This window comes from Chiroxiphia lanceolata, chromosome 8, assembly GCF_009829145.1.
Source record: "Chiroxiphia lanceolata isolate bChiLan1 chromosome 8, bChiLan1.pri, whole genome shotgun sequence".
Lineage (NCBI taxonomy): Eukaryota > Metazoa > Chordata > Aves > Passeriformes > Pipridae > Chiroxiphia > Chiroxiphia lanceolata.
The window spans coordinates 18950472-18975326 of NC_045644.1; the positions used below are offsets into that span (position 1 = coordinate 18950472).

Consider the following 24855-nt stretch of genomic DNA (forward strand, 5'->3'; position numbering starts at 1 on the left):
CATCTTTACAGAGAAGCACCTGGAATGCTCTTGGACAAGTTGAACATGAGCCAGCAATGCACCCTTGTGGCCAACAGGTTCCTGGGCTGCATTAGGAAGAGCATTGCCAGTAGGTTTATGGAGGTGAGCCTTCCCCTCAGTGCTGGTAAGACCACATCTGGAGTTCTTTATCCAGTTCTGATGTCCCTGGACAAGAAGAACATGGGCTTATGGGAGTGAGTCAAGTGAAAGACCACTAAAATGATTAAAGGATTGTGGCAAGTAAAATACTAAGAGAAGCTGAGGAGGCTGGGATTGTTTAACCTGAAGAAGAGAAGGTGCAGAATGGTTCCTATCAGTGTGTATAAATATTTGATGAAAGGGTCTAAAACTAAAAGCAAAAGTGAAGCGTGTCAAGGGCAAAAGGTGTTCCTTACTGACTTTGGAAGATCTTACCTTTAGAAGTCACATCCTGCTCCCCTGCTCCTTGCATGTATTTCACCTTTAAAGCTGCTGGGTCAAAGCTTTCAGTGACATTCAGTATTAGAGGCTAAGCTGGTCTGGCTTCTGAGTGGAGACCATGCAGTAGCCTGGTCAACACAGAGCAAAAATTAATTTTCTTGGAGTGCTGTGTCAGGGCTTGACAGGGGGAAAGTCACCCGCTACTGGTTTCAAAAGCCCCAGGCAGCAGCACGAGTTCTGCACTGCAGCACCATCTCCAGCTGTCGTTAGCCAGCATAGTCCCGGTGGCTTCTGAAGGATAATGCAGTTTGGCATCAGGTGAATGAATTTGCAGTGCTTTATCTGTTACCGTGGGCAGTCTGGGGCGGGGCACCAAAGAGCAGGCACCCCGAGCTGGGGAATGACAGGCAGCTTCTCAGTGCCTCTGCTCAACCAGATAGCAGGTGGAGAAAAACTACAAACAGAAATGACTTCGTAACATTTGCAGGTGAAAAGAGTAAAGCTTTTCATGGGATTCGCTTGATGGAACTTCTTTTGGTTGGGAAATGCTGATTTGATAGAATGAAACATCATATGGGTATGTTTTCATTTGAATGAAACTTGTGCGAGGAAAGGGTTTTTGAGCTCAGGGTAGAATTTTTAATACAAGCGCTGCCCTGAATTGTATTCCAGAGGTTGTATAAGCAATTAAGCTGTAAAATGTATCCATCTGAATCCATTTCCTCAAAAAAATTACTTTGGAAATGTTCTTGGAAAAGAGAAAATTGCAGGAAGGTCTGATGGATAAAATGGCACATCTAAGGAGAATTTGAACAGTGCACAGTGACGAGGTTTGAACCAAAAAAAATTGGGTTTCCTGTAGAGCACAATTGAAATGTGAAATTCATTGTCACAATAAAAATAACATATGGATTAAAAATAAAATTATTTGTGTTCATAGAAGATAAATCTACCTGGGCAATCAAAGAAAGATTTCTGGAGGCAGTCATTAGCTTCATATGCCTTGTGTTGTGAGGAGCAGTTCAGCTTTAGATAAAATATGATGAGGCTTGTGTTTGCTTCAATAATGGATTGCTTTCCTCTTCTCTTCAGCCATGGAGAGGTGACAGTGGCTGTGCATTTGTCATGTTGTTGGTGCCTACTGCCTGTAGCACTTGGTCTGACCAGCACCACCCCCTACACTGGTGGTTTCTCAGTGAGACCACTCCTGTAATCATTAGATTTGTGCTTGATGTCTGGAAGCTGACAGTCCTTAAAATACTGCCGGTTCTCACTGCACATCCTGGCTGGGTGTTAATGGGACAAACATGTTATTGTGGTGTTTCTCAGCTTGCAGGCAAGTATTTTAATTTTTGTGTATTAGTCTTTTGATGAATGTTATGAGGATATGTGATTACTGAATGAAAGGGAATGGTAACCTGCTCCTTGCAAGTTGCAGTTTTAACCATTTAGGAGTCAAGAACAAATAAATCCACCCTGTCTCTCTTTTCCTATTTTCTTTCTAATGTTATCCTTCTACCCTCCACAGTTGCTCCTTTTTTTTCCTCTTTCATCATCATGTAATTGGACTTGCAATTTCCCCTTCATGCCTTCTGAGTTGCAGGTCAGAGAAGGGAACATTCAGCTCTTTACCTCTTCTAGAAGTGCACTTGATAGGCTAGCAAATTTAGTGAAATGTTTATCCGCTTTACAAATTGGAACTAAATGCCATCCCTTCCCCAAGCACAGCCAGTCAGGTTCAGCTGTTGCTGGAACTGAGATGATGTTATTGCTTGGGTGGTGAAGCTGTAAGTTAAGTTGTGCTTTTTATTGGTTGAGGATTTAAGTTGGTCGGTGGAGGATAAAGAAAAATATATGGGAATCAGGTAACAGATTTTCACCATTGATTGAGTTTGAGGATACAAAAAAGTGAAACCATACGCAAGTTACCTGGTAGTGAGTTTTACAATTGCAAGTTAGAGACTGACAGAGGTATTTCTGATGAAGTTTGAGCTGGATAATTATCCGCTGTGTTCAGTGTTGATCCTGTCTGCATCTCGGTGACTGTGCTTGCGTTTTCAACCTTGGGATATGGGAAGTCTTGGGATGTGGAAAAGCTGCAAGACATAAACCTGTTTGGTTTTCTGAATGGGTAAAAGTGCCTGGTGTGCTAAATTCTGGTTGTGAGTCTAGATCACAGGCCCTGCCAGGTTTCTAGATGACCAGAAATCCAGATAAATCATTTCTTTCTGTACTAGAGATGAGGATCAGCAGCAGGTTTCAGACTCCATGATGCTTGCATTTGAACCCACAGCTGGAATTCTCATCTATCTCTGGTGATGAGACACTGGTGGCAATAATTATACTATGTCATAACTATTTTTTAACTTACTTATACCCAGAATTTTTGTAAAGTTTTCTGTGCATTGGGGGCATCAACATGCAGCACACTTTAAAGAGATGATCTGCTGGTCAGGTGCTTTCTACAGACATAGCTTATGACAATGGTATGGAAGCTCTTTTTTAAACATAGAGAGACATATACAAGAGTCAGTAAACAAAAAGGTTCTGTAAAATATGATCTTAGGTTGTGGGAAGAAAAAAGTTTTACAGGGCAGGTTTGTCCAGATCACTGCTTGCTAAAAGGCATTTTTTTGTTGCTCTTGATGTTTTGTTCTCTAAATACTCTTGCCTTTGTTTAGAGAGAAACAGAGCAATAAACACAGGGGGTTGGCTCTGGATTCACAGTGCCGTGGTTAAGTGATGTTTAGGTTTGCTTATCATCTTTTCTCAATGAGCACACAGTTAAAATCTCAATTTTAGAGCATAAACTGGTCAGAGTCCATGGCAGGGTAATTTGCTGTGCTCCTTAGACAGCTCCTTTTCTGACATATTTTGGAGAGCTGGGAAGACACCTCACACAGGTTAGGCAGAATCTGCTGTCATGGAAGGGTGAGCATAGCTATTTGCTAATTTTTAACCCAGAGTGAACTGTTTTATCAGTCAGTAAGCAGAAGCCTGTTTATTCTCAGAAGATTTCATTTCACCAGTAAAGGTGGAGACCCCAGCAGGTGAGGGGTGTGGGATCATAATTTTTTTTGGAGAAGGTTCTGACCAAAGAGTCTGGGGAGGGAGGAAAGTGGAAGGGAAATTTTCTGTACAGAGGACATACTGCTGAAGTCTTTCCTGCTGAGTTCAGCTTTGTGACTGATGATCTGTAGCCAACTCACTGCCAGCTTTCAGCAGATATAAGATGTTCAAGTGTCTGTGCTTACCCGGATTAAAAAATGAGCCTGTATAAGGCTCAACCTTCTTGAAAATAAGGTTCTAACTTTGATACTAGGCTCTTTCTGTACAAATAGAGCAATTTCCTAGCTCTGAACTCCCTCAGATCCGCTTGAGTATATTAGCTAATACGCTAAGCCTGTATCTAAAAATACCCACACCCTATGGGCACTTGCTAGAGCTGTAGAAGCCAACAAGTTTGCTCACAATCAGAGATGAGGAGGAATATTTTATGAGTTCATGCGGGTTCAACACTCCTGTCTGTTGCAACCAGATTCAAGACTGAATTTCACCTGAGTTAGATGCCAAGGCTAAAACACGCTTGGATTTTCAGAGGTTGTGTGAGCTGTAGTGAGATTCCCAGCCAGTCTTGAGGCTTGTAGTGACATATATAGGCAGAATGCTTTCTCTGTGTTCCAGTACCTGCAACAGAGTAACTGCAGTGGTGCTAGGTCATGAGAGCATTGCTAGGATTCTGTCCCTACAGTGACACTGGGAAAGAAAATGCCTCCAGTTTCCCAGCAGCAAGTTCATGTGAGATTTACTGTCTAATAAACCTAAGCTCTTCTTTAGAAAATAAGATCTGCCAAGTGGTAAACTTTTCTACAGTTAAACAACTTCATACTAGTGGGGAAAGAGGGAGTTCAATCTCCATTACCCCTTTTCTCCTTGGCACATGTGTATGAGGAGATCTCCCGGTGAAAACTGCCAGATGGTAGTTTATACACAATGTGGACAACTCTTTGGATTTTATTGCAATTCTTACAGTGTCAAGTATACTTTTAGAGTCTTCAGCCCCTGCAATCCAGTGATTATGTGTGAGTCTTGAATTTCATTGTTGAAAATGGGGTTAACAGAGAAAGCAGGATCCAAGTATGACCTGGAAATTCAACAAGAAGAAAAAATTTATATTTATATATATCTATATCTATATTGTGTTTATTCCAGTCTCATCATATTCTGTAGTCTAAGTCACGAACTTTTAACACGTTTTTAAAAGGATTGAGAGTTGTTTCATGTAAGAAGATAGGTGGTAACTGGAGAGTGTAGCACAATGTTGCTGTCACAGGACACCTATAGCTGCACAGTCACCTTGTGCAGGGAACAAACTGAGGCAGCTGCCATTTTCTGCTTTAGTTATGATGCTTATGTGAGCAAGCATGTGCTCCAGCTTTTTTCTCTCACCAGAGATCTGTGTTTGCTCTTTGGAAAACTCAGAAATCTGAGTTTGCATCAGTTTCATCATCTTACAACTCATAGCATTATAGGCTCTGGAGAAGTCTAATCGTGCTTTGAGTCATGCTGTGTCCTTGGCCACAGAGACCTGTGAATTTCACAGGTTAATTATACTTTGGGTATAACAATATCCATGTTAAACAGCACGACTTTCTATTTCATTGGATACCTCCTTGGTTCTGTGTTTTGAGAGATGGAAAACAGAAATAGAGAAGTGAATGGAAGAATAAAAGTCTGCATTTGCTATCTCCTGGGCTCCTATCCCAAACACTGAGTCTTAGGCGCTATAATGTTATTAACGGATGGGACACATTTTGAGATATTATTCCAGGGAATAGTGCCAAAAATCCTGGTGGTGTCTCTGCCATTTAGAAGAGTTAGCACTGTAGGCAGGCTCTCCCTAACCTGCAGCCTGCTGTGTTCACAACAAGGGAAGAGAGGATAATTAAAGGGTGAGGAATACCCAGGGTCTCATTTGTACCTTTTGTTTAAGGATTTCCATCACTTTCTAAATATTCTGTAGTGTGCTTTAAATAGTGTCTAGTGTATTGTTTGAGCTTCTGAGTCTAGGTGTGCAATACCATGCTACTCAGGGTATACCTTGAATAGCTGAGGAATGCCTTACTACCTTGCCAATCATAGAATATTTTGAGTTGGAAGGGATCCACTAGTATCATCCAAGTCTAAGTTCTGGCACTGCACAGGACAGCCCCAAGAATCATACCATTTTCAAGAACTGGAGCTTTGATCCTGGTACTGCCTTCACCTGTAGTGAGGGGTACTCTTTTCTTCAGGAGCTTTTTGGTCAAAACAGAGAATGTAGAGAAGTTTGTTGTGGAACAACATTATCTCACTGACTGGAATCTCAGAGCTTGACTACCGGGTCAGTGTCTTCTTTGGCACGTGTGTTCAAGCCGGGCCACAGTGTAGCTAAGAAAGTGGTGGGCCACTAAGTTCAGATGAATGTACTCTATACAGTGACCACAGACATATTTTAATAGTTGAAGCAGGTGAGCAGCTGTGGACAGGGATAACTTTGTTGTTGTTTTTGTTTTTTCCCTGCAGAGGGAGAAGTAGTTAGCTAAACTTGATAAAATTACCCAAAAGCTTCGTGAAAAAGGTGTTGGGTGGTGGAATGTTGCAGATTTGTAGTCACATGAGTGCATTTTGTGAATGGGATGGGGAGCTGACCTCTGTGTAACTGCACGGGGCATTGTGTGATAAGCCTTTTTCTTAACTACAGGCTTCTTTCTCTGAGAGCAGGAGCTGAGAGGGGTGAATATTTTCCTGCAAGCAAAGTGACTGGGTATTGGTTCACATATAAGGAGCTTTTAGTTCATTCCCCTACCAGTTATTTAGCTGAGATATTAATTGTCAGGCAATTTCTCTGTAAAAAGCTAAAACAGAGGCTATAAGTACCAAAAAACCTGCACAGGTCAAGGACTGTAGCTTTTCCTAAGCTTTGTAAAACTTTCCAACATGTCCCAGAGCTGCAGAGGTACTCTTGGAGCATGCTAAGGCTACTGTGGGGAAATGTTCCCCTCCAAAATGAGGTTTCTGGTTCTGGTGCTTTGCGAGCAGATCAGGGGCCAGACCAGGGCACCAGGTTGCCTGCAGCACAGCTAATATTGCCTGTATCAGGAAGGGATCCAGAGTGTGGCATGCAGACGGCAACTGTTGCTCAGCTTTTCCAGCTATCTAGAATAGATCTGACAAGCAATTAGAGCATGAATATATTACAGAGCCGATGGGGGATGCCTTTGTTAAAACTTGTGACCCATACTTAGCTGCTGTTTACATTGGCGGCCGCTTCGAGGGTGGGCAAGACCCTACCTGCCTGTCTTTCTCCTCTCTCCTTCTCTGTGTGGAACGAGCCGGGGAGCTCTGCATCTCATTGGATATTTCAAATGCTTTCTGCACAAGTCATAATTAATGCCGAGTTGTGGAGCTAAGACCAGATGTGCTGCCGAGATTATCTCCCAGGGCAGATCGGCTGCTCTCCGCTCTGAAGCGCTGGGTGAATGGAAAGCTGCCAGTGCTGGGACCCAGAATGTGTCTGATGCCTGAAGTCAGGACTTTCTTTCTCTGCCGCTCCTGCTGTCTGACACTGCCTGGTTTCTGCTTGAAGCTCAGCGCCTGTCATGTAGCAGAGTGCTGCACAAGAACGAGAGGTATGAGATGATTTTCCAGACTTTAGATTTGTTATGGTTTTCTTTCTAGAGGAAAAGCAGATGTTTGAGTTTAGCCTTAGACAGAAACTAAGAATCTAAAATAGGAGCTGACTTTACAAAGGGGGAAAGAGTGGGAAGGACAGAGTCATTGTCCCATGGCCAAAAATACTAGTGGAGACCAAGCTAGCATTTGAAGATAGTTCTGGGGAGGAGTGTTTCTCTTTGCTTTTAGATAGAATATTTAAATGGATGTATGTGATTGAGAACAATCAACTCCTAGTATATGGAAACTAGTCCTTGTGTGGAGTGTCAGAAGACACACAGTCCTACCACAGACCCATTTGTGTGACCACGAGCAAGTTATTTCATAATTTTTTCTTTATTCTTAATTATCTGTTGCTTCCTTTCTCTTCCCTCATTCTTGAATTCTTTGGCTGGCTGGAATGCTTAGTTTTTCAGGACTATCTTTTTCTTAGGTACATATGGCTCCTACCATGCAATTCTTTTTTCTGTTGCTGCTGCAGTAATTCACATAGTGTGTGCTTGGGTGGGCTAGGGGAGGGGAAACAAGTTATAGGTTTGTGTGTGTTTTGTGCTGTAGAAGCAAATGCATTTCTGAATGTCTGCCCGTGATTTTTTCTCAGTGCTTTCATGTGTGAGAGGGACAGATAAATGGGAAACTAAGAATGAAAGTGGGAAGGTAAAAGCAGGCACTTACCTGTGCAGGTGAGCACGTACACAATCTTTATATCCGTAAACTGCCTGTCTGTGAGGCACCACATGCGTGCGCGGGTGTATGTTCTGTTGTACAGCAGCATCCAGGTGTAAGCCTGATTATCTTCCCACACATCTTTTAACGTGTGTGTAATAAGCTGTACATACAGCTGACGTAGGTGTGTCTGGACTTTTCCCCCTTTAAGCACATACGGAGTCCTCAGTCCTCCCCACAAAAAAAATCTACTCAAAACCTGAGTTTATCTCTGTCTTTAGTTTATTTTGGTTGAAATCAGAGCTCTGAAGAGGAAAAATGTAGCAGAGAGCATATATTTTCCTGCCCACTGCATGTCTGGACAGCATAGCTGAATGTATAGGCTTTGTATGCCTGGAGCTGGTGGGTGAGCTATTCAGGCCAGGACAGAAAGCCTGTCTGTGTCTTAGTCAGTACATCATTCCTGGCTCGCTTTTTCCACAAAGAGTCACCTAAATCTTTAAAGAACAGAGGCAGCTTGTTGGAGTGGAGGAAAGAAATTCTGTAGCTCTGCTAGCCCATTTTTTTTGTATCTCTTGAATCTTTCTGAGATTAAGGATGTGGTTCCAGGCATGCTGGAGTTTTTTTCTGCTTTGAAACCAAACAAAAGGGCCTAACTATAGATAAGGGTATGACAAGAAAAGTTAACCCTTAGGTTGCTAGCAGTCTTTTGGCTTTATTTCCAGCCTCATTCTGTCTGGAGTGTGACTGGATGGCACTGGCTCCCCTTCTTCTGAATGAAGAAAAAGACTTTAATGTCTTCCAGCGGGATCATCAAATGGAGTGAAGCGCTGCCAAGTTCAGTCTCAGCTGCAGGCCCCAGTGATTAAAAACAGGCCTGTGCCTCGAGGAACCAGCAGATGAGGCTGTATGTGACTGGCTCCACATTAGCTTTTCTTTGCAAGGCAGGGCAGTCCCTGTCCGACCCAGAGATGCTGTCATAAGCTGGTAGTTTCAGGGACATTTTAGTACATAGTTTGACAAGCTCTTCTGAGACCTGACTGAGGTGAGACGAACACTACGGGGCTAGCAGGACACCGCTTCCTCAGTTTGCCCTGTTTAGCCCTGGGAGATTGAAGTAGGCGTATCTGTTACATCTGTTACCAGTGTGGCTGTGAGAGCCCTGGTGATAATTCTCCTGAGGGCAGGCTTCATCAAGGTCCCCCAGCAGATGCCCACATGAAAGATTTCTGCAAGCCTGGAACTGTCAGCATCTGCAGCTTGCCTTTGACAGTCCCTTTCCAGCCCCACACCAAAGATAGCTCTTAGCTTCCTCTTTTATGAACCTTAACACTACTTTCCCTTTCTAAGCCGTGGACAAGTTCTGCAGCCACTGCACAGATGAACAGTTTCTCCAAGGCCAACTTTCCAGTCCCACTCTAGCTGCAGCTCTGTGCTTTTTCTCTCTAAACACCAACCATAATGCTCTTACTGCCAAAAGACTTGGCCTGAGAGCAGTCTTTCTTCTGAGCAGTGTCTGTGGTGGTCCTTGTCTGTGACTCAGCAAAAAAAGTAGGATAAAGAAAAAACAGATGCAGTGTAACTGGAAAAATGTAACAGAGGAGAAGTTGCAGTTAGCAACAGACTTAGCTTTGGGTGAAATATTTGGTCTGTGCAATGTTTGGTGATCTTCTCTAGTGCTTTCCCAGAAAAATCAGGATTCAAGGTAAAGAAAATGCATAGATCTGCAATTGGGGTTGGGCTGGAGTGGGGCTGCCAAACCGAGGTGGGAGGCACCTAAGAGAGCTGGGCTGGGAGAAGTCTTTCAGCCTGGCGATGGCTTCAGAGTCATCTTCCCACAAAAAATGACCTGTGCAGATTGTGCAATCCCACTTGCACAGCCCTTCAGCACACACTGTCACGCAAGAAGAAACCCGCACTTGTGCCAATTCCGTTCACTCATCATGTGATAGATAGGTCAGCTTCATCCTCAGTCGTGTCAGTTTTGGTCTCATGCCTGTTTTTTTTTTTTTTGCTACCTATTTGAAATGGTCTGGAGGGAGGTGGAACAGTATTGCAGTGTAAGAATATTTCAGTGCCTTTGTTTCCTCCAAAGATCGTTGTTTTTATTCAGGAGAAAAAGGTGTTACTGACCTCAATGTGCGAAAAGGGGGAAAGACGGGATCCCCAACATCTGGATGTGCAGCAGACAGTAATGGTGATGCTGTGCTTGTGAAGGGTCCATCTGCTGCTCCATCTGAGTCTCAAAGCAGGTCCCCTTTCTATCTCTGTTTCCTTAGCATCGCGTTCCTTAATCTCTGTGTTAGTGGTCTCTGTTTGACTGTAGTCCACTTGTTATTTGGAAGTCACTCACAAGTTGATTGTACCTACAGAAAGCTACAGCTGTTGTGCTCCAAGTTGAAGGCAAGGACTGATGTTGCCTGAAATGTATTAAAGCATGTTGCTGACCACATACCAGCCAAGGCTCGGGAAAAGTAGACAAAGCCTCAGTGGAGATTATGCATGCAGTTGTTCTGTGTGTGCTTGCTTACGTGTGTGTCTGACACTGCCTTTGTCCTTGATCTGAGTTAAGTCTAGAACACCAGAACATGAGCTTTTAGAAAAACATTATATATGTTTTGTGCCTGGGGAATGCAGAGCATTTACTTCTTTCCCACACTCTTCTCTAAACAGACACATTAGGAAACAGGGCTGTGATTCAACAAGTAGAGATCTGAGAAAATAGGGCTGCTATTGCCCTGCTGCTGTCTACCACAGACTGACCTCCCTGAACCTATATGTCTTGCATCTAGAAGAGTGAACAACATGTATCATTTAAAGGAAATAGATATGCCCCATCATGACAACAGGGATTATGTGATGAGATTACGAAGCAACCTGTGCAAAAGCAGAAAGACATTCCCTATCCTAGAACGTAACTTCAGAGACACCCAACTCAGTGAAAATTCAAACAGATTAGAAATGAGAACTAGTAAAACCTTTACTCTGCAATAAATCCAGTATATACAGTGATAAAGATAAGTCGCTCCCATGCTCCAGGGCATGCCCTCCTGCCAGGATGAGGGAATTTCCTTTGAGACTTTTCATGGCCCTCCGGCTTTGATACTGTAATGCAGTTGTGTAGGCTGCGGTGTAAGGAAGGTTTCTGTCTTCTAATGTATAACAAACAGGCAGGGAAAGGAAACTGGAATTCAGGATCCTTCTTGAAGCTTTCATTCAGGGAATTGAAACTGATAACAAAAGGTTTGTTTCACTGAGGATTCAGCAGGGTTGGACCGAAAATAGAAAGCAGGTATGGTTTGACATGGTATCTCCTATGAAGAACAGTGAACAGGCATTAGGAAGCTTCCTGCCAGAAGTTATCAGGCTCTCATGAATATAACACTAAAGTAAAAATGGAACACGTGGTCACTAGCGGGAAGGTAAGTAGAGCCTTAAGAAATGACCAAATTCCCTGGCCTGGTATAAGCACATAAGTGCAGCCATTAAACACTGCTTCTGGCTATTGGTTGTGTAAGTCCAATATTGCATGCTGCTTTTTTTTTTTAGAGCTGCAGGTTTAACTCCTGAATGAACAATCTGAAGATCTTGATATCTGTAGAAAGCTTCCTCTTGCTTTGAGAAATCTTTAAATAGAATTTCCTATCTGCTATGGTCTCTTGTCATCTTAAATTCAGTAAATTCTGAGATTCCCTCACTTACTGAATTTTTATGACCAAAATGTGATTAACTTGGATTCTGTCCTCCATGACTCCACCACACACTGTAGAGTGTTAGAATTAGAATTTCAGAACACAACTCAGTGACTGTCCTTTTACATGGAGCAGTTTCCTAGTGGCAGCAGTTGAACTAAGACCTCTGGCTCTTAGAGCCTGAACCCCTTGTGGTCAAAAGATCTGGTGCCAGTAGTGACATTTAGCAGCTGGTATTGGCCAGGAACTTCATGTTCCCCAAAGAAAGAGACAGTGCTTCATACCTGATGATGTGTGTCTACAGTAGATCTGATTTAAGAATTAACCTAGGCTGGTCTCATTTTAGAGTGTCTGGTGCTTTTGATATTTTCAAGCTGCAAGAACTATATCACGCACTTTTTAGTAGAAAGGGCAATGGATTTTGCATGCGTTTTACTGGTTTGTTTTGTTGTTGTTGTTTGTTTTTTTTTTTTCACTTTCATTCAGCAAGTTTAATTAAAGAAAAAGATATAGAAAGGGTCTCTCAAGATGGTGGGAGATTCTCACAATAGCCAGTTCTAACATTGACAGCTGTACTCTGCAGTGTTAGCAATCCCTTCCTAGTGGGATTGCTGCTTGTAGGGCTGGCTAGCTGCAAACTACTGGAGGGCAGCTGTGTGAGAAGAGCCTAAGAGGAGGGTGCATGCAGAAAGGAAATGTATCCCATAAAGTTAGTGTAGCCTTTGTTTTGGTCTTCCTAGGACAGAAGATACAATAAAAGTATAATTACTTAATTCAAACTCAGCACAGATGTTGATTACCATAAGCATAATGAGATATGAACTAGCTTAGGGCAGAGGATAGTTTGAAGCACTCTTAAGAAGAGGAAAAAAATCATCATATAATTCTTGCTTTTAAAAATAATTTTATTCTTCAGAGTCTGTTAGAAACTGGGCCTTCACAGAGGCTTCCCCCTCCATGTGAAAGTTTCCCCCCCTTGTAAGCCCCGAGCGGTAGCTCAGGAGGAGTTTAAGCTGACACCCAGATGTCTTTCTTGCTCTCTGCTGTCAGGGATCTTTGGACAGCGGTTGGAGGACACCGTACAGTACGAGCGGAAGTATGGCCAGCGCTTGGCCCCGCTGCTGGTGGAACAGTGTGTGGATTTTATTCGGGAGCGAGGTCTTACAGAGGAGGGGCTCTTTCGGATGCCTGGACAAGCCAACCTTGTCAAAGATCTGCAGGATTCTTTTGATTGTGGAGAGAAACCCCTTTTTGACAGGTGAGTTGACATCACCCAGTTCAGGCTAGTGTATTTCTGACATGTAAAATCTGCCAGGAATGTCCTTGCAGTGGCTATCCTGGCTTACGTGTTCTTTCCACACCACCATTCTCTTTATTTAAAATGCTGATGGAGCTTTCTCCTGCATGGTGTTGGGTGTGGAGGCCTTTACTCAGCTCAGTGCTTGAGCAAAGGGAAAAATGGGCTCATTAATCTATATGGGGCTACTCCAGTGTTTCAGCTTCAGCATGTGTTGAATGAAAAACATTGCTAGATTTGGGTGCAGCGTACTGTGCAGTTGGTGGGATCCTCTCATAGAAAGGGGTATGACAGGGGTGAACTAGGTATTTCATTGCTTTCAGATATTGCATTCTCCCTTGTCACAAACACAGCAGATCTGCCTGGGACAATAGCTTGATTCTTCCTTTGTCACCAGGTTTCAGAATAGTCACCACCATCTCACACATCTTCCCTGTTGTGCCAGAGACTGTTATGCTCAGCTTAGTATCCGTTCCCACGGGAAGAGTGTCAGACCTGTCTCTGAGTGCTCCATCCAAGGGCAGCCAGGGAAGGGGCAGCTCTCAGCTCTGCTATCTCTATGTTGGCCCTGAGCTCAGGCAGTCAAATGATCAGAAAGGTGAATGCTCTCAGGGCCCTTCCAGTCAAATCCTGTCCATACCCTGTAACCGACATTTCCTCTACTCTGTCACATGTACATGCTGCCCAGAGTGAAGGTCAGCATTGTGCTAACCTTAATAATGCTTTGTGAAATAGGGCTGGACCCTAGCAGAGACCATTCAGGCCATTTTGGATCCAAAGCCATTTTGTAGATCTGGCCTGATCCCTGTCTCGCAGGTCCATAAGTGAGATCAGATCTGGGATCTTGTCTTGGAGACCTGGCATCATTTCTTGCTGGAACTCACTAGCACCATTTTTCCAGGTGATGCAGGTGGCATCTGATATATTACCAGCACATTAACCTTAGGGGATCACTTCCCTTGAACCTGCAACCAGTCTCAACATTGCCAATAACTTCTCTGCCTGCTATCCAGGAAGAGCTAGAACTCTCCTGCGTGGGCAGAAACAGTATTTGGTCTCATCTTGGGAAGAATATCTTTGGAGTTTATTTGGAACATTCTTCCAATTCTTCCCTTCCCTCAGCTTCCCAGACCACCCATCCTCATTTCTTTGATTCTTAACCACAGACAGTATTTGCTCCCTAAATGGATGTGTCAAACATTGAGAAATATTTTCATGAAAAAATAAGTTTGAAATCATTAAATTGTCTCAATCTTTTCTTAAGAAAAATCTTTGTATTTTTAATTGAATGTCTGGGTGTTCTTATTCAGAATTAGAATTATCTTAACTGAATGCTTATACGCATTCAATTATACTCCCGTGGAACAGGAGTATCTATGGAAGGAGTTAATTAGGAATGACAGTTTCAATTTCATGTTTTACTTTAGTGTTATCTCTACTAACTTCATTGCTACAAAGATAAGCCAAGCCTCCACCCAGCATTTTTAAAGCAGAATAGAACCCTAATGATGATCTCGTTTCAGCCCCCTCCCATTGGCAGGGACACCTTTCACTAAAACAAGTTGCTCAGAACCCATACAACCTGGCTTTGAACACTTCCAGGGATAAGACATCCACAGCTTCTCTGGGCAACCTGTTCCAGTGCCTCACCACCCTCAGCACTGATCTATTTAGCCAGTGCAAATGCCTATGGAAATAAAGGTGCTTTCTGCATCCAAGTCTCCCCTTTAACTAGAGATCTCCACAAAGGAATGCCAGCCTTTCAGGTAGTCGATGTGTGATATGATAACTGAAGGTTCAGTACAGAATTAAAGGAAGCAAGCCTGGGGTACCTGACTGGTGTGATAGTTGAGAGTCTCCCAGTTATTGCCTTTTGCTTTTTCCACCATGTCCACTGCAACTTGCAGGCCCAGCTCTCTCTGGTCTTGTATATATATATATATAATCTATCTTATGTGTATGTATAGTCACAGATAGCAACAAGGGAGAGGCAGTTACACTCTGGTGAAGTGAAATGTTCCTCCTCCTAGCTAACATAATTTTCTTTGTGTGTAACTAAAACTATCTAGGTATGGCCTGGGATACTTAGGCAACAGAAGTGTCGAAATCTTTATGCTTCTTTCCAAATCAGGTGTAGTGAAAAGAATATCCTTTCTTACTTCCTAGGTGCAGTCAGCACTTGTAGGTGTCTTTTGTAACTACAGTGATCTTCCAGACAGACAGAGCCTGCCTGCCCCATGGTGGATCAGATCTCTGTGATGAATGATAATTAAAATATTTATTTTTAAAAGGCTTGCTTTTCCAATTTGGGTTTTTAATGCATATGCATGCTCTTATGAAAGACCAGGTGCTGCTGTTTTGGAAGCACCTACAGCAGTCTGCTCCTATTGCACTTTCATGCCACTGAAAGTTTGGCTGGATTTCACATGGCATCATGGGTGAAACAGTTACTGCAGCCAGCAGCCCTGAAGCTGTAGTCTGGGCTCTGCTGCTCAGTGATAGTCATATCCACCATCCATGCCTGAAAGTCTGCACTAAAGAAAAAAAAGAATAATGAATAATGGTACTGATCTCATTTGTAGAATGTTTGTAATCAACTGAAGAAAACCACCGTGTGAAACTGTTGTATTCTCAAATATGATGGAGCTGTTTAATAGGAAGAGCTTTAGCAGGATTAGAAGCAAGTGGTATCTGCTGACAGCTTCCTGTTGTAATTTTTCCAGTTTTGTTTTAGCCGTGTGTTCCAAAAATGCTTAAAAATATACTAAGTAGAAGAGATTCAGATTTTGGATAGAAGAGAGATTTGAAGTTCCCTTGCCCAATGTTTATGATGTGTTTTTCTCTTCTTTAAAGACTGCCAGAATAATGGTGGGTAGGGAGGAGCTGGTAACAAAACCTGTTTAGACTTCCAACAGTCAAAACCTTTGAGGAGGTCACCTGCAATGATTAACAAAGTTGTAAAACGGGAAACTTGAAATGAGGGAGAGGTATTGCCATACACCAAAAGCTGGACAGCTGGAAAGGGAAGAACAGGTGCATCTTCATCGTGCTATCTAACACCTCAAACCCCACTTAAAGCAAAGGAGAGAAAAGAGGAAAAAGAAGTTCTGGGGTTGGGAGAGAAAATAAAAGCTGATATCCTATCATAACAAATGTGCTAGGAAATGCCAGATACCGCAGTCTGGGGGAGGGGATGTGACCCACAAGCCAGGCAGCCATGCAAATGGCAATAGAGAACCTGGAGGAAATACAGCTTCCTCCATTTTTTTCCTAACAATTGACCAGGACACTTGGGAACCTGGCCCGTCACATATATGTGTGTGCTGGCTGGGGAGAGTATTGGGAAGGATCAGTGGGAAGCCAAGAGCTTACGTTTCATGGAATCAGGAGCTGAGCTCTATTATCAATGCTGTGTGTTCACTGTGCACTTGCCTGGACTGTATTGCTCGCGTTCCCAATCCACATTGGCTGAGGAACCACAGTGCCACCCTACCTGAAGCAGTATCATGGGCATATCCCTTCCACTGCCTGTGTTGCCTCAGGTGCATTTGTATCTTGACAAAATGGGAGATTTCCCTTGTTTCCAGGTAGACCCTTCTGTCTAGTACAAACAAATGTGGTGGAAGAGCTTCCTTCCATGTGCCTACTTTGTCCCTGTCCCTGAGAGGGACCTTGATGCACCCCAAGTGAAAGGCATCAAACTTTGCAGTAGTGTGGGTTTCTAAATTTCCTTCCCTCTTCTCTGTTGCAGCAACACAGATGTTCACACTGTGGCGTCCCTCCTGAAGCTTTACCTTCGAGAGCTGCCAGAGCCTGTCATCCCCTTTGCCAAATATGAAGACTTTCTTTCTTGTGGACAGCTACTCTCAAAAGATGAAGGAGAGGTCAGTGATCCTTCTAATCTGCCTCCTTCTACATCAGAGGTTGTTCCCCAGACTCAGTGTAGTATAATTTTTTTTCTCATCATTCTTCTATCTTGATTTAAATCAGTGAAGTCCCTGGGAACCTTCCTCTGAATTTTCCTGAAGCTGTGAATTGGGTGCTATTGTCACAGGCTACTGCTTGAAGCAGGACCTTTTTTTGAAGTCAGTCTTGTAGCCTGGTGCTTCTTTCTTCTAAAAAAGCTATTCTGTAGCATAATCAGCAAGAGATGCAAGGTAGGAAGGAGGTATGGGTTCCTTTCCCAGCCTTGCTGTTAACTCATTAGCAGTCTGTATAAAGTCACTCCCTTTTCCTGTGTTTTCCATTTTAAATATCAGAACAACATATTCTGCTTCCCAAAGTTTTTGGTGGATGAGACAGTCATCAGTGCAATGGCCTTTGTATTTCTTAGAGGAAAGACACTACAAAATAGCAGACTATGCTATTATCCCCAAATGGGGGGGAAATAATGCTATGAATACTTTGCCAGAACCTTCTTATGATATTCTTCTCTTTGGTTTCCAGGCAAGGGAAGGGGCTGACAAAAATCATCAAGTCTGTGGCAATCATGGAAATTTTGATTCACTGCTTGAGAGGAGCAGGATAATTTACAATATGATTGATTGATTGGTTTCATCCATATTGTTCTTCTTACCTTAGTCCTTTGCTGTCTGCAGAGGCACGTTGGATCTGGTCTGATGCGGTGGAACTGTGCCACTTTCTAAAACAGCAATTTAAAGAAGCTGTAAGGGCTGTTACTGATGTCTTTCTTTTGCTAAAGAGGCAAAGGCCCGAGGGCTTGTAAGCTGCAGTCCACAGTTCTGTTTTCTGTGTGTGGTCTCAAGAGCATGCTCATCTTTGTCTTTGGTGGGATTCTGTTCTTCAGTGCGAGCCTGGAGTTCACCTTCAGTTGAAGTGGCAGAAGGATCTGGGGAGATTGTCCTTCATGATGCCCATATGAAGATGCTTGTTTGTGTGCCTCAGATGTAGCATATGTGGTAATATAAGATTTTACGGTTAAAAGGCAAGTTTACTGCTCTCAACACTCAAATGATGTAACCTCCAATCAACTCCAAGAAAGCAAATTTCTGTGCATGGCACAGTATATTACCACAGGTGAATATGCATTTGCATCCTGGACACAGCCACATCAGTGTGTCAGTGCACTAGTGTTGTCTTTTCATAGGTAGAGATATGTGTCTACTAGTTCCAAAACTTGCTCATTTTCTGCTTTACCCTCAGTGAACTCAGGCATCTCTGCAGGGTGCTGTGTTACAGACCACACAGCAGTTATTTCACAAGAAACAGCAGTACTTCTGAGGCAGTGGAGCTGGTTTCATTTTGGTCATAAGATGTGCAGACTGAGAAGTTTTGGATCCATTAAGCACTGTTGCACAAGAGTAGAGACACTGCCAAATTGGGCAAACATAATTGTATATCACTGCTCAGCTTATTAACTACGTTGTTTGCCTGATTTTGCCTGCACAGGCTGCAGCAGATTGGGAAGCAACATCTGTGTTGCTTCTGTGGGAGCAAGGTCAGACTCAAATGACTTGTAGTGCAGAATTCTCTTTGGATGAGAAAGGTGATGGGGAGCACAAGATAGCCAAAATGAAAGCTTACAAAATACAGCACTGGTCCTAGCACAGAGTTGTTTTGTTAAGCTGCTGTTGTAAACATAAGCAATTTTTTTTCCCAACAAAATCTGGAACCTTAACAAGGGCTGTTTACTTTTTCAGAAAGGAAGGTGGAGTGCCCACACCAAGGGTGGAGATGCTGTACGTGCACAGTAGCATGTGGAGCAGAATGTAACACAAAGTCATACCTAGCCTGTGGGGCCTGACTCGCTGCCTCCCACTTGGAAAATCCCCCTGCCTAGAAACTGTGGTTTCATTGAAACCATAATTTGTAACACATAATGATAAGCAGGGAATTTAAAAATCAAAACATATTTATTAAAGAATAAAACATTATTTAAAACAATTATCTCCATTGTTGCCACTGTTAGAACAGCATGGTGTTTAGTTTGAAGTACTATTTTGTTTTCATTTTTTACTTGGAACTTGAAATATCAGTTTTTTTAGTTTTACACGCCCACTCTCCCCCCTCACCCAATAAAACCAGAATTGCTCAAGGCAAATTAGCCATTCGAATAAAACTTTTGGCACCTCGTGCTGCTACATTGTGATTGTGGATAGAAATTACTATGATTTTAGCTTGGCCTAACTCCAGCACTGTGCTAAGCTTTCCATTTTTCATTCAGATTGCTTTTCATCTCTTCGTTCTGCATCCAACTCATCTCTGGTATTCAAATGCAAACAGAAACATAACAGAGACCTTAGATTGTGCTGAGGTCTCCAGGTATCTCAGCAGGACTGCAGCATTAAAAAAGATTTGATTCCGATCCCAACTGATTTGGAGGAGGGATCAAAAATTAAAAACAATTTTAGAGAGAGATCTTCAAAATTCTAAAAACTCGTTTGAGTCTGAGCTGACTTGACATGGTAGTATTCAGCCTTCACTGCTACCTATACTCTAGAGTTGCACAGCAGTTCAGTGGATTGAACACATGGCTTTGAGTTTTTAAAGAGGGATCTGAATTTGGATGAGCATCTAAAATGTTACTAGTTTTCCAGCCAAACTAGAAGCTCCAAATTGGTGCTGATCTGTTACACACAGTGCAAAACCCTTGGGTTTGGGATAATTTGTTGGAAAGCAGCATTTTCAAGGAGGTAATGCAAAATCCCACGATGAATAACAGTGCAGTGCTTGTGTTGCTTGCTGGGCTGCAGTAGGAGAGAAAGCTTTTTTTAACCTGGCAGGTGTTTCTACCTTGATAAATATGAAGATACTTTCTGTATAATACCATGTTTGAGATTCCTTGTGACAGAGCATGAATGATAAATTTTTAGAACCTTTTCTTCTTTCAGGTAGCATCTTGTATCTTTAGGTCATGTTCCCTGCTGTTCACAGCTGCCTGCAGTTTTCTTTCTAAAGCCTCCTCTTGCTTCCAGTGGAGCTATGGTATTTTAATTCAGAGTACTTGAAATATAGTGCCAAATACCACCTTGATTTCCTTATTTGAAATAAATTGGGGTACAGAGCAAAATTCAAGAGGGAATTAGGTCTGTTAGCTCACCCATTTCTAGTTCAAACTTGTCACTTGAAAGCTGGTTGACCTGAACAACTGACCTTAACCTTCACATCAGTAGCAGCTGTTCTTGATTCAAAAATTTTCAGAAGTTAAAAAAGAGGATTGTGATTTTCAAAAGCGACTGGCCTTTTATTGGTGTCTCCACTGTTGTCACTGTTAAAACAGCATGGTGTTTAAGCTAAGGAATTAAAAAAGGCCTGCTGCTTTTAAGAATTGTGTTTTATGTTTTAGGTTTTTACTAGAGAAGTTTTGGTTTTTTTGTGATGGGACGTACAGAATAAAGAAGTACCTATACATTTAGGGCATTAAGGAGAAAGGCAGGAATAGAGACTGCTCTCTGGATCTTTCTGACTTATCTGGACCAGAGAAATCAGGAAGCTCTTGCAAGAGTCTGGCCAACAGAATTCCCTCCCTAACAGTCCTTAATAAATTGGGGAGAGTTTGAAATGAATGTCCAACTGCACTTCTTTGGCTCTGAACCAGTTGCTTCTGGAATGTCTCCATCATTAGTTTGCAGCCCTCTGTCATTCATTAGCAGCTATCACTCTTCATAAATGTGCTTCGGTATCTATTTTTCTACAAAAGGTTTAGTTGTCCCCAAAAATAAGCAAATATCCAGGGCAACTGCAGCATTGACAGGAAGAAGCAAATGATAGTTGGGACTGTAGCAGGACAATAGCCTTCTGAGTCAGAGGTTTTCATTATATGATTTCAATAGCTTCAGGGTTTTAAGTCATTCATTCAGCTGATGTCTCATCTTACGTTTTAATGTGAAAACAGAAATTTTGTGAGGAAGTATGTTCCCGGTCAGAACGACTGCAAATAGAAGTATGTCATTAAAAGGGAGGTAGTTGGAGTGTCATTTAGCTTTTTCAAGAAAAACTCTCCTCTGCTCCAGCTGAACATTACTGCGATGTGTTTGTACTGCACTCGATGCCTCAAAGTTTCAAATAGGCCACGTCCTGCAAAGGCAGATCTGCTGGTACATTGCCACTGATGCCAGTGGGCAGGCTTTGAAGGCTGACAGGCCTTACTAACCGAAGGCTTCTACATCAACCATTAAAGTTGAGTGGAAGATTTCCACTGAGAACTGAGTCAAGTTCCAGACATTGTGGGTTTTTTTGGTAATGCACAGTGCATTAGATGGCACCTCTTTTAAAGCGAAGCGTCCTTGTGTTGTCATCTGTTGTGCAGCATTTGGCCATGGAAAGAGGACTTTGTAGTACTGAAGGAAAGTCACGTCTGCTTTGCAGCATTTACATTAATATCTCTCCTTCTTGTTTTTCCTGTCCCTCAGGGAACCCAGGAACTGGTTAAACAGGTGAAGAATTTGCCCCAAGCCAACTACAACCTCCTCAAATACATATGCAAGTAAGTGAAATTAATTAACACTTGGAAAAGTCTTTAAGTTTTGTGAGGCTTACATGCAAATAATATACTCTGAATGTATGAATATTCAGACATCACTTACGTGTAAGTTACTGCTCCTTTAAAACATTCAGAGGTGAACGAACAGCCTGCCTGAAGGAAGCTCTTGGTTTATCCAAGAGCATCAACCAAGCAAGTTGCTGTCACAAACAGCCTTGGCAGCAGGCATGAATGATACCAATGTATTATATTGTTTATTTCAGAAGTACTTACAGACCACTAAAGAAAGACATTATTTCTACATATTGCACACTTGGAAAATTTATGACACAAGCTGAGTAGCAGATGCAGTCAGAACAGCCAGTCTGGCATCTGCTCTGGTTTGGAAGTGTGGTTAGGAGTAGCTTCCTCTTGGATTCCAGGGACTCCACAGCCTTGTCTCCCCTCATCTCTGTGCTGATTTTCCCAGTTTTTGGGCTGCCTTTTTATCTGAAAGTTGGAATGAGATGATCTTTAAAGGTCCCTTCCAACCCAAACCATTCTATGATTCTGTAATCTCTATTTTGTTAAATTCAAGCCTTTTTCACAGGCTGCTAGTTCTAGGACAAGGAGAAGAGTGAAATGTCTTTTTAATTCTGTTATGTCTGTAAGTGAAATCTGTGTAATTGGAGAATTCCTATAAAAATGCAAAAAGCTGTCCTTTCAGACCCAGTAGAAGGCTGGATCCCTGCTAGATGGGTACTACTGACAGAAACCATCCTGTCTTCTCTAGTTCATACACTAAAAGGGATCTGGAATAATTACTGAGTATTTAGGCTGCATTAGTCCCCAGAATCATTTCAGGTGTCAGGGTTGTATGAAAGTAAGACTAAACTGTCCCTGCCCCAGAATGTCTATAGTCTAAGAAGTGACTTACTTATTATTCCCCTCCTCCTTTGATTTTTCTGGGGGGGCTTTTCAAGGTTCCTCGATGAAGTTCAGGCTCACTCCAGCATTAACAAGATGAGTGTCCAGAACCTGGCTACAGTATTTGGACCAAATATATTACGTCCCAAAATGGAAGATCCGGTGACCATGATGGAAGGTAGGTACTGCTCTTGTGAGACAGCACAACAACTGTGCTTTGGAGCTGTAGGTTGTGCATCTGTTGGTAGCTGATCAGTAGCTGCACAGTCAGAACAAGTCAAGCCATCCATCAGTGCCTATGAAGGGGGTGTATTGGTTGGCCTCTCTTACTCCATTTGCTGCGGGTCTGGGAGTGTCTCTCCACTATGTGGAGATGCCTCTGCCACCTAGAAACTCTTTTTGAACCTACTGCTAAAATAAAAGCTCACATGTTTTTCAGAAGGACCACACTTAAGTACCAAACTGCTGTCATTTAGCAGTGGTGCATTTCAGTGGTTATACAGCTACCTGTAGAGAACATCTAGGCCATGATGAGAGGACTGTAATTTTTGCTGTGCCACAGTGGCTATAGCTAGGTGTCTTAGAAGTGTAGTTTTCTAAGCAGACTGTATATGGGTCAGAACTTCACAGAATCCAAGAAATGAGTTGAAAATCACTGTTAATTTTGGATGTAAAAATCTGAAACTTTAAAATCATCTGCCTCCGTATGGGTCAAGTAGGCTGACACGAGGGCTGGGAAGCAGCTCCTCTCCCAGGTGGCACTGGAACACAACTACTGTGGTGCAGGCTTTAGTAGGGTCTTTGCATTGAGTTCTGTGGGCTCTTGGCAAGCCTGCACAGATGTGCAGCAGAAGGCACAGATAGAGATGCTGTGCCCAGGATGTTTGAACTTGGCTCTGGTGCTGTTCCTGAGCTGTAGGGGACAGCTGATGTGGTGTTCTGCATGATGGAAATCCTTCACAGAACACCAGTATTGTTATGCTGTAGTAGCAGCAGTGCCTTTAGGTCTGCACAGGTGATGTGCAGATGTTGCCCATAATGGCAAGTCACTGTAAGGACAACTTCAGAGCATGATCTGACATATTCTAGTTGTTCAGGGATTCAAAGCCTACCACAGAGATGTGGGCCATATTATTAAGGGTAGATTTGAGACTTCCTCAAAGTGTGGAAGGTGCAAAAGTCCAGGGAGGAGAAGGGAGCGTAGGAGCAGATGCTGATTATTCAGTATTAGAGGTGGGGACAGCTGAAATCAGCCTGTGTGTGATGCTGTAACTTCCCCTAGTGGCCACTGGGCCAGCGCTGGTACAGCTCTCACAGCCTGGGCCAACAGCATGCTCTTTGTTCAGCTGGCACAGGTGACAAGTCTGGGTTCAGTTCACCTCAGGCATTTCATTATGCAGTTCATCTGATGGCAGAGGTGCTTGTATTGTGTGTAGGTGCACGGGTGCCACAGATGCTGTGGTCTCCTGGTCCCTCTTAATCATCATCTAAAAACACTACAGTGATCTGACCTGGAATTCTGTATTGCCGTAGATCTGTACTGTAGAAAAATTGGGATATGTAGGCTGGATTTTTTGACTTAGTCATTATACCAATAACAACAGCAATAGCAATGTTTTGTTTAATTTTTAGCTGAGGATAGAAGATTGATTAGATAGAAATAACAGAGAAGTGTACAGACTTAATTTTTTTTAGCTTCAGGGTAATTTCAATCTGCTAAATAAACTGATAAAGTAAAATACTGCACCCAGAACTTAACAAAAGCGCTCTAGTTGTGTCTCTCTTCAAATTTAAACCATGAATTTCAAATAGAAATATCTGAAGTTTGACAGCTAAATTGTTAGGAATGCCCTGATCTTCAAGACATTTATTTCTCTTCCTGCGTTCACAGACATAAAATAGAAGTGGTAGATGAGTTCAGTACCTCTTGCTGTCAGGCCAAAATGTCATCATTAAAATCAGGCTTTTGTCTTGAACCCATGAGTATGTTGGTCTTATTCTCTATTTTAGGTAATACTTAAAGATAGAATGGCATATTCACTCCTTTAAGGGTTTTTCTCATTTGTAGGAAGTGCTTTGTATTAGGTTTGGTAAGTGTGGCGTTCTCTATTAGTTCATAACAGTTGGCTCCACTACTGGAAAACAATGGTAGCTCATTTCTGTGGATTTAAATAATTGCAAGTACTTTCTGCACTTGCTGTACACCTTCTGTGAGTATCATGCAGATGTCATACTTTCTGCAAGTTTCTCTATACACTGAGTGCAGCAGAAGGCCTGAGCTGAAATTTCTGGTTCTTCAATAAGCAGCAGCTCTGGGCCTGTTTAGACTATAAAACTGAGTGCAACCTAGCTGTGTAAACCTGCTGGTTTTGGAAGCTGGACGGAGAGGTGCTTCATCCCAGCGAATAGGTTAGTGTGTTCAGGATCTTGCCATGCATCCCTGCACAGGGCTGCACTATCCTGCGTGGATGCAAACACTGAGATTGATGCTTGGTGTGGTACAGACCTGCCCTGTTTTCCAGGTGTCCTCCACCTCTGTCATCCTCCAAGGTCAGTTAAGCTTCCAGCCTTCTTAAGCAGGTCAGTTTATTAATCATTGCTAGTGATAATTTGTGCTCTGCTAGTCAGCTACATTCATGAACTGAACTGAGACCCACATCCTTCACAATCTCCCTTTCCAGCAAAAGCAATGACTC

General features: G+C 42.7%; 1 protein-coding gene across 5 annotated transcripts in view; it reads left to right on the plus strand.

Moving 5' to 3' along the window:
* ARHGAP22 (Rho GTPase activating protein 22) overlaps nt 1–24855 on the plus strand; it is a 145693-nt gene that overhangs the window by 115269 nt on the left and 5569 nt on the right. For 4 of the 5 annotated variants that reach the window (XM_032695362.1, XM_032695360.1, XM_032695361.1 and 1 more), the window contains 4 exons: nt 12564–12771; nt 16562–16694; nt 21183–21256; nt 22216–22337. In XM_032695362.1, coding sequence (XP_032551253.1) covers nt 12564–12771; nt 16562–16694; nt 21183–21256; nt 22216–22337 — 537 coding nt within the window. Of the gene's footprint in view, nt 1–6847; nt 7113–12563; nt 12772–16561; nt 16695–21182; nt 21257–22215; nt 22338–24855 lie in introns of those variants that run through there. The other variant, XM_032695364.1, reaches the window with a different exon arrangement.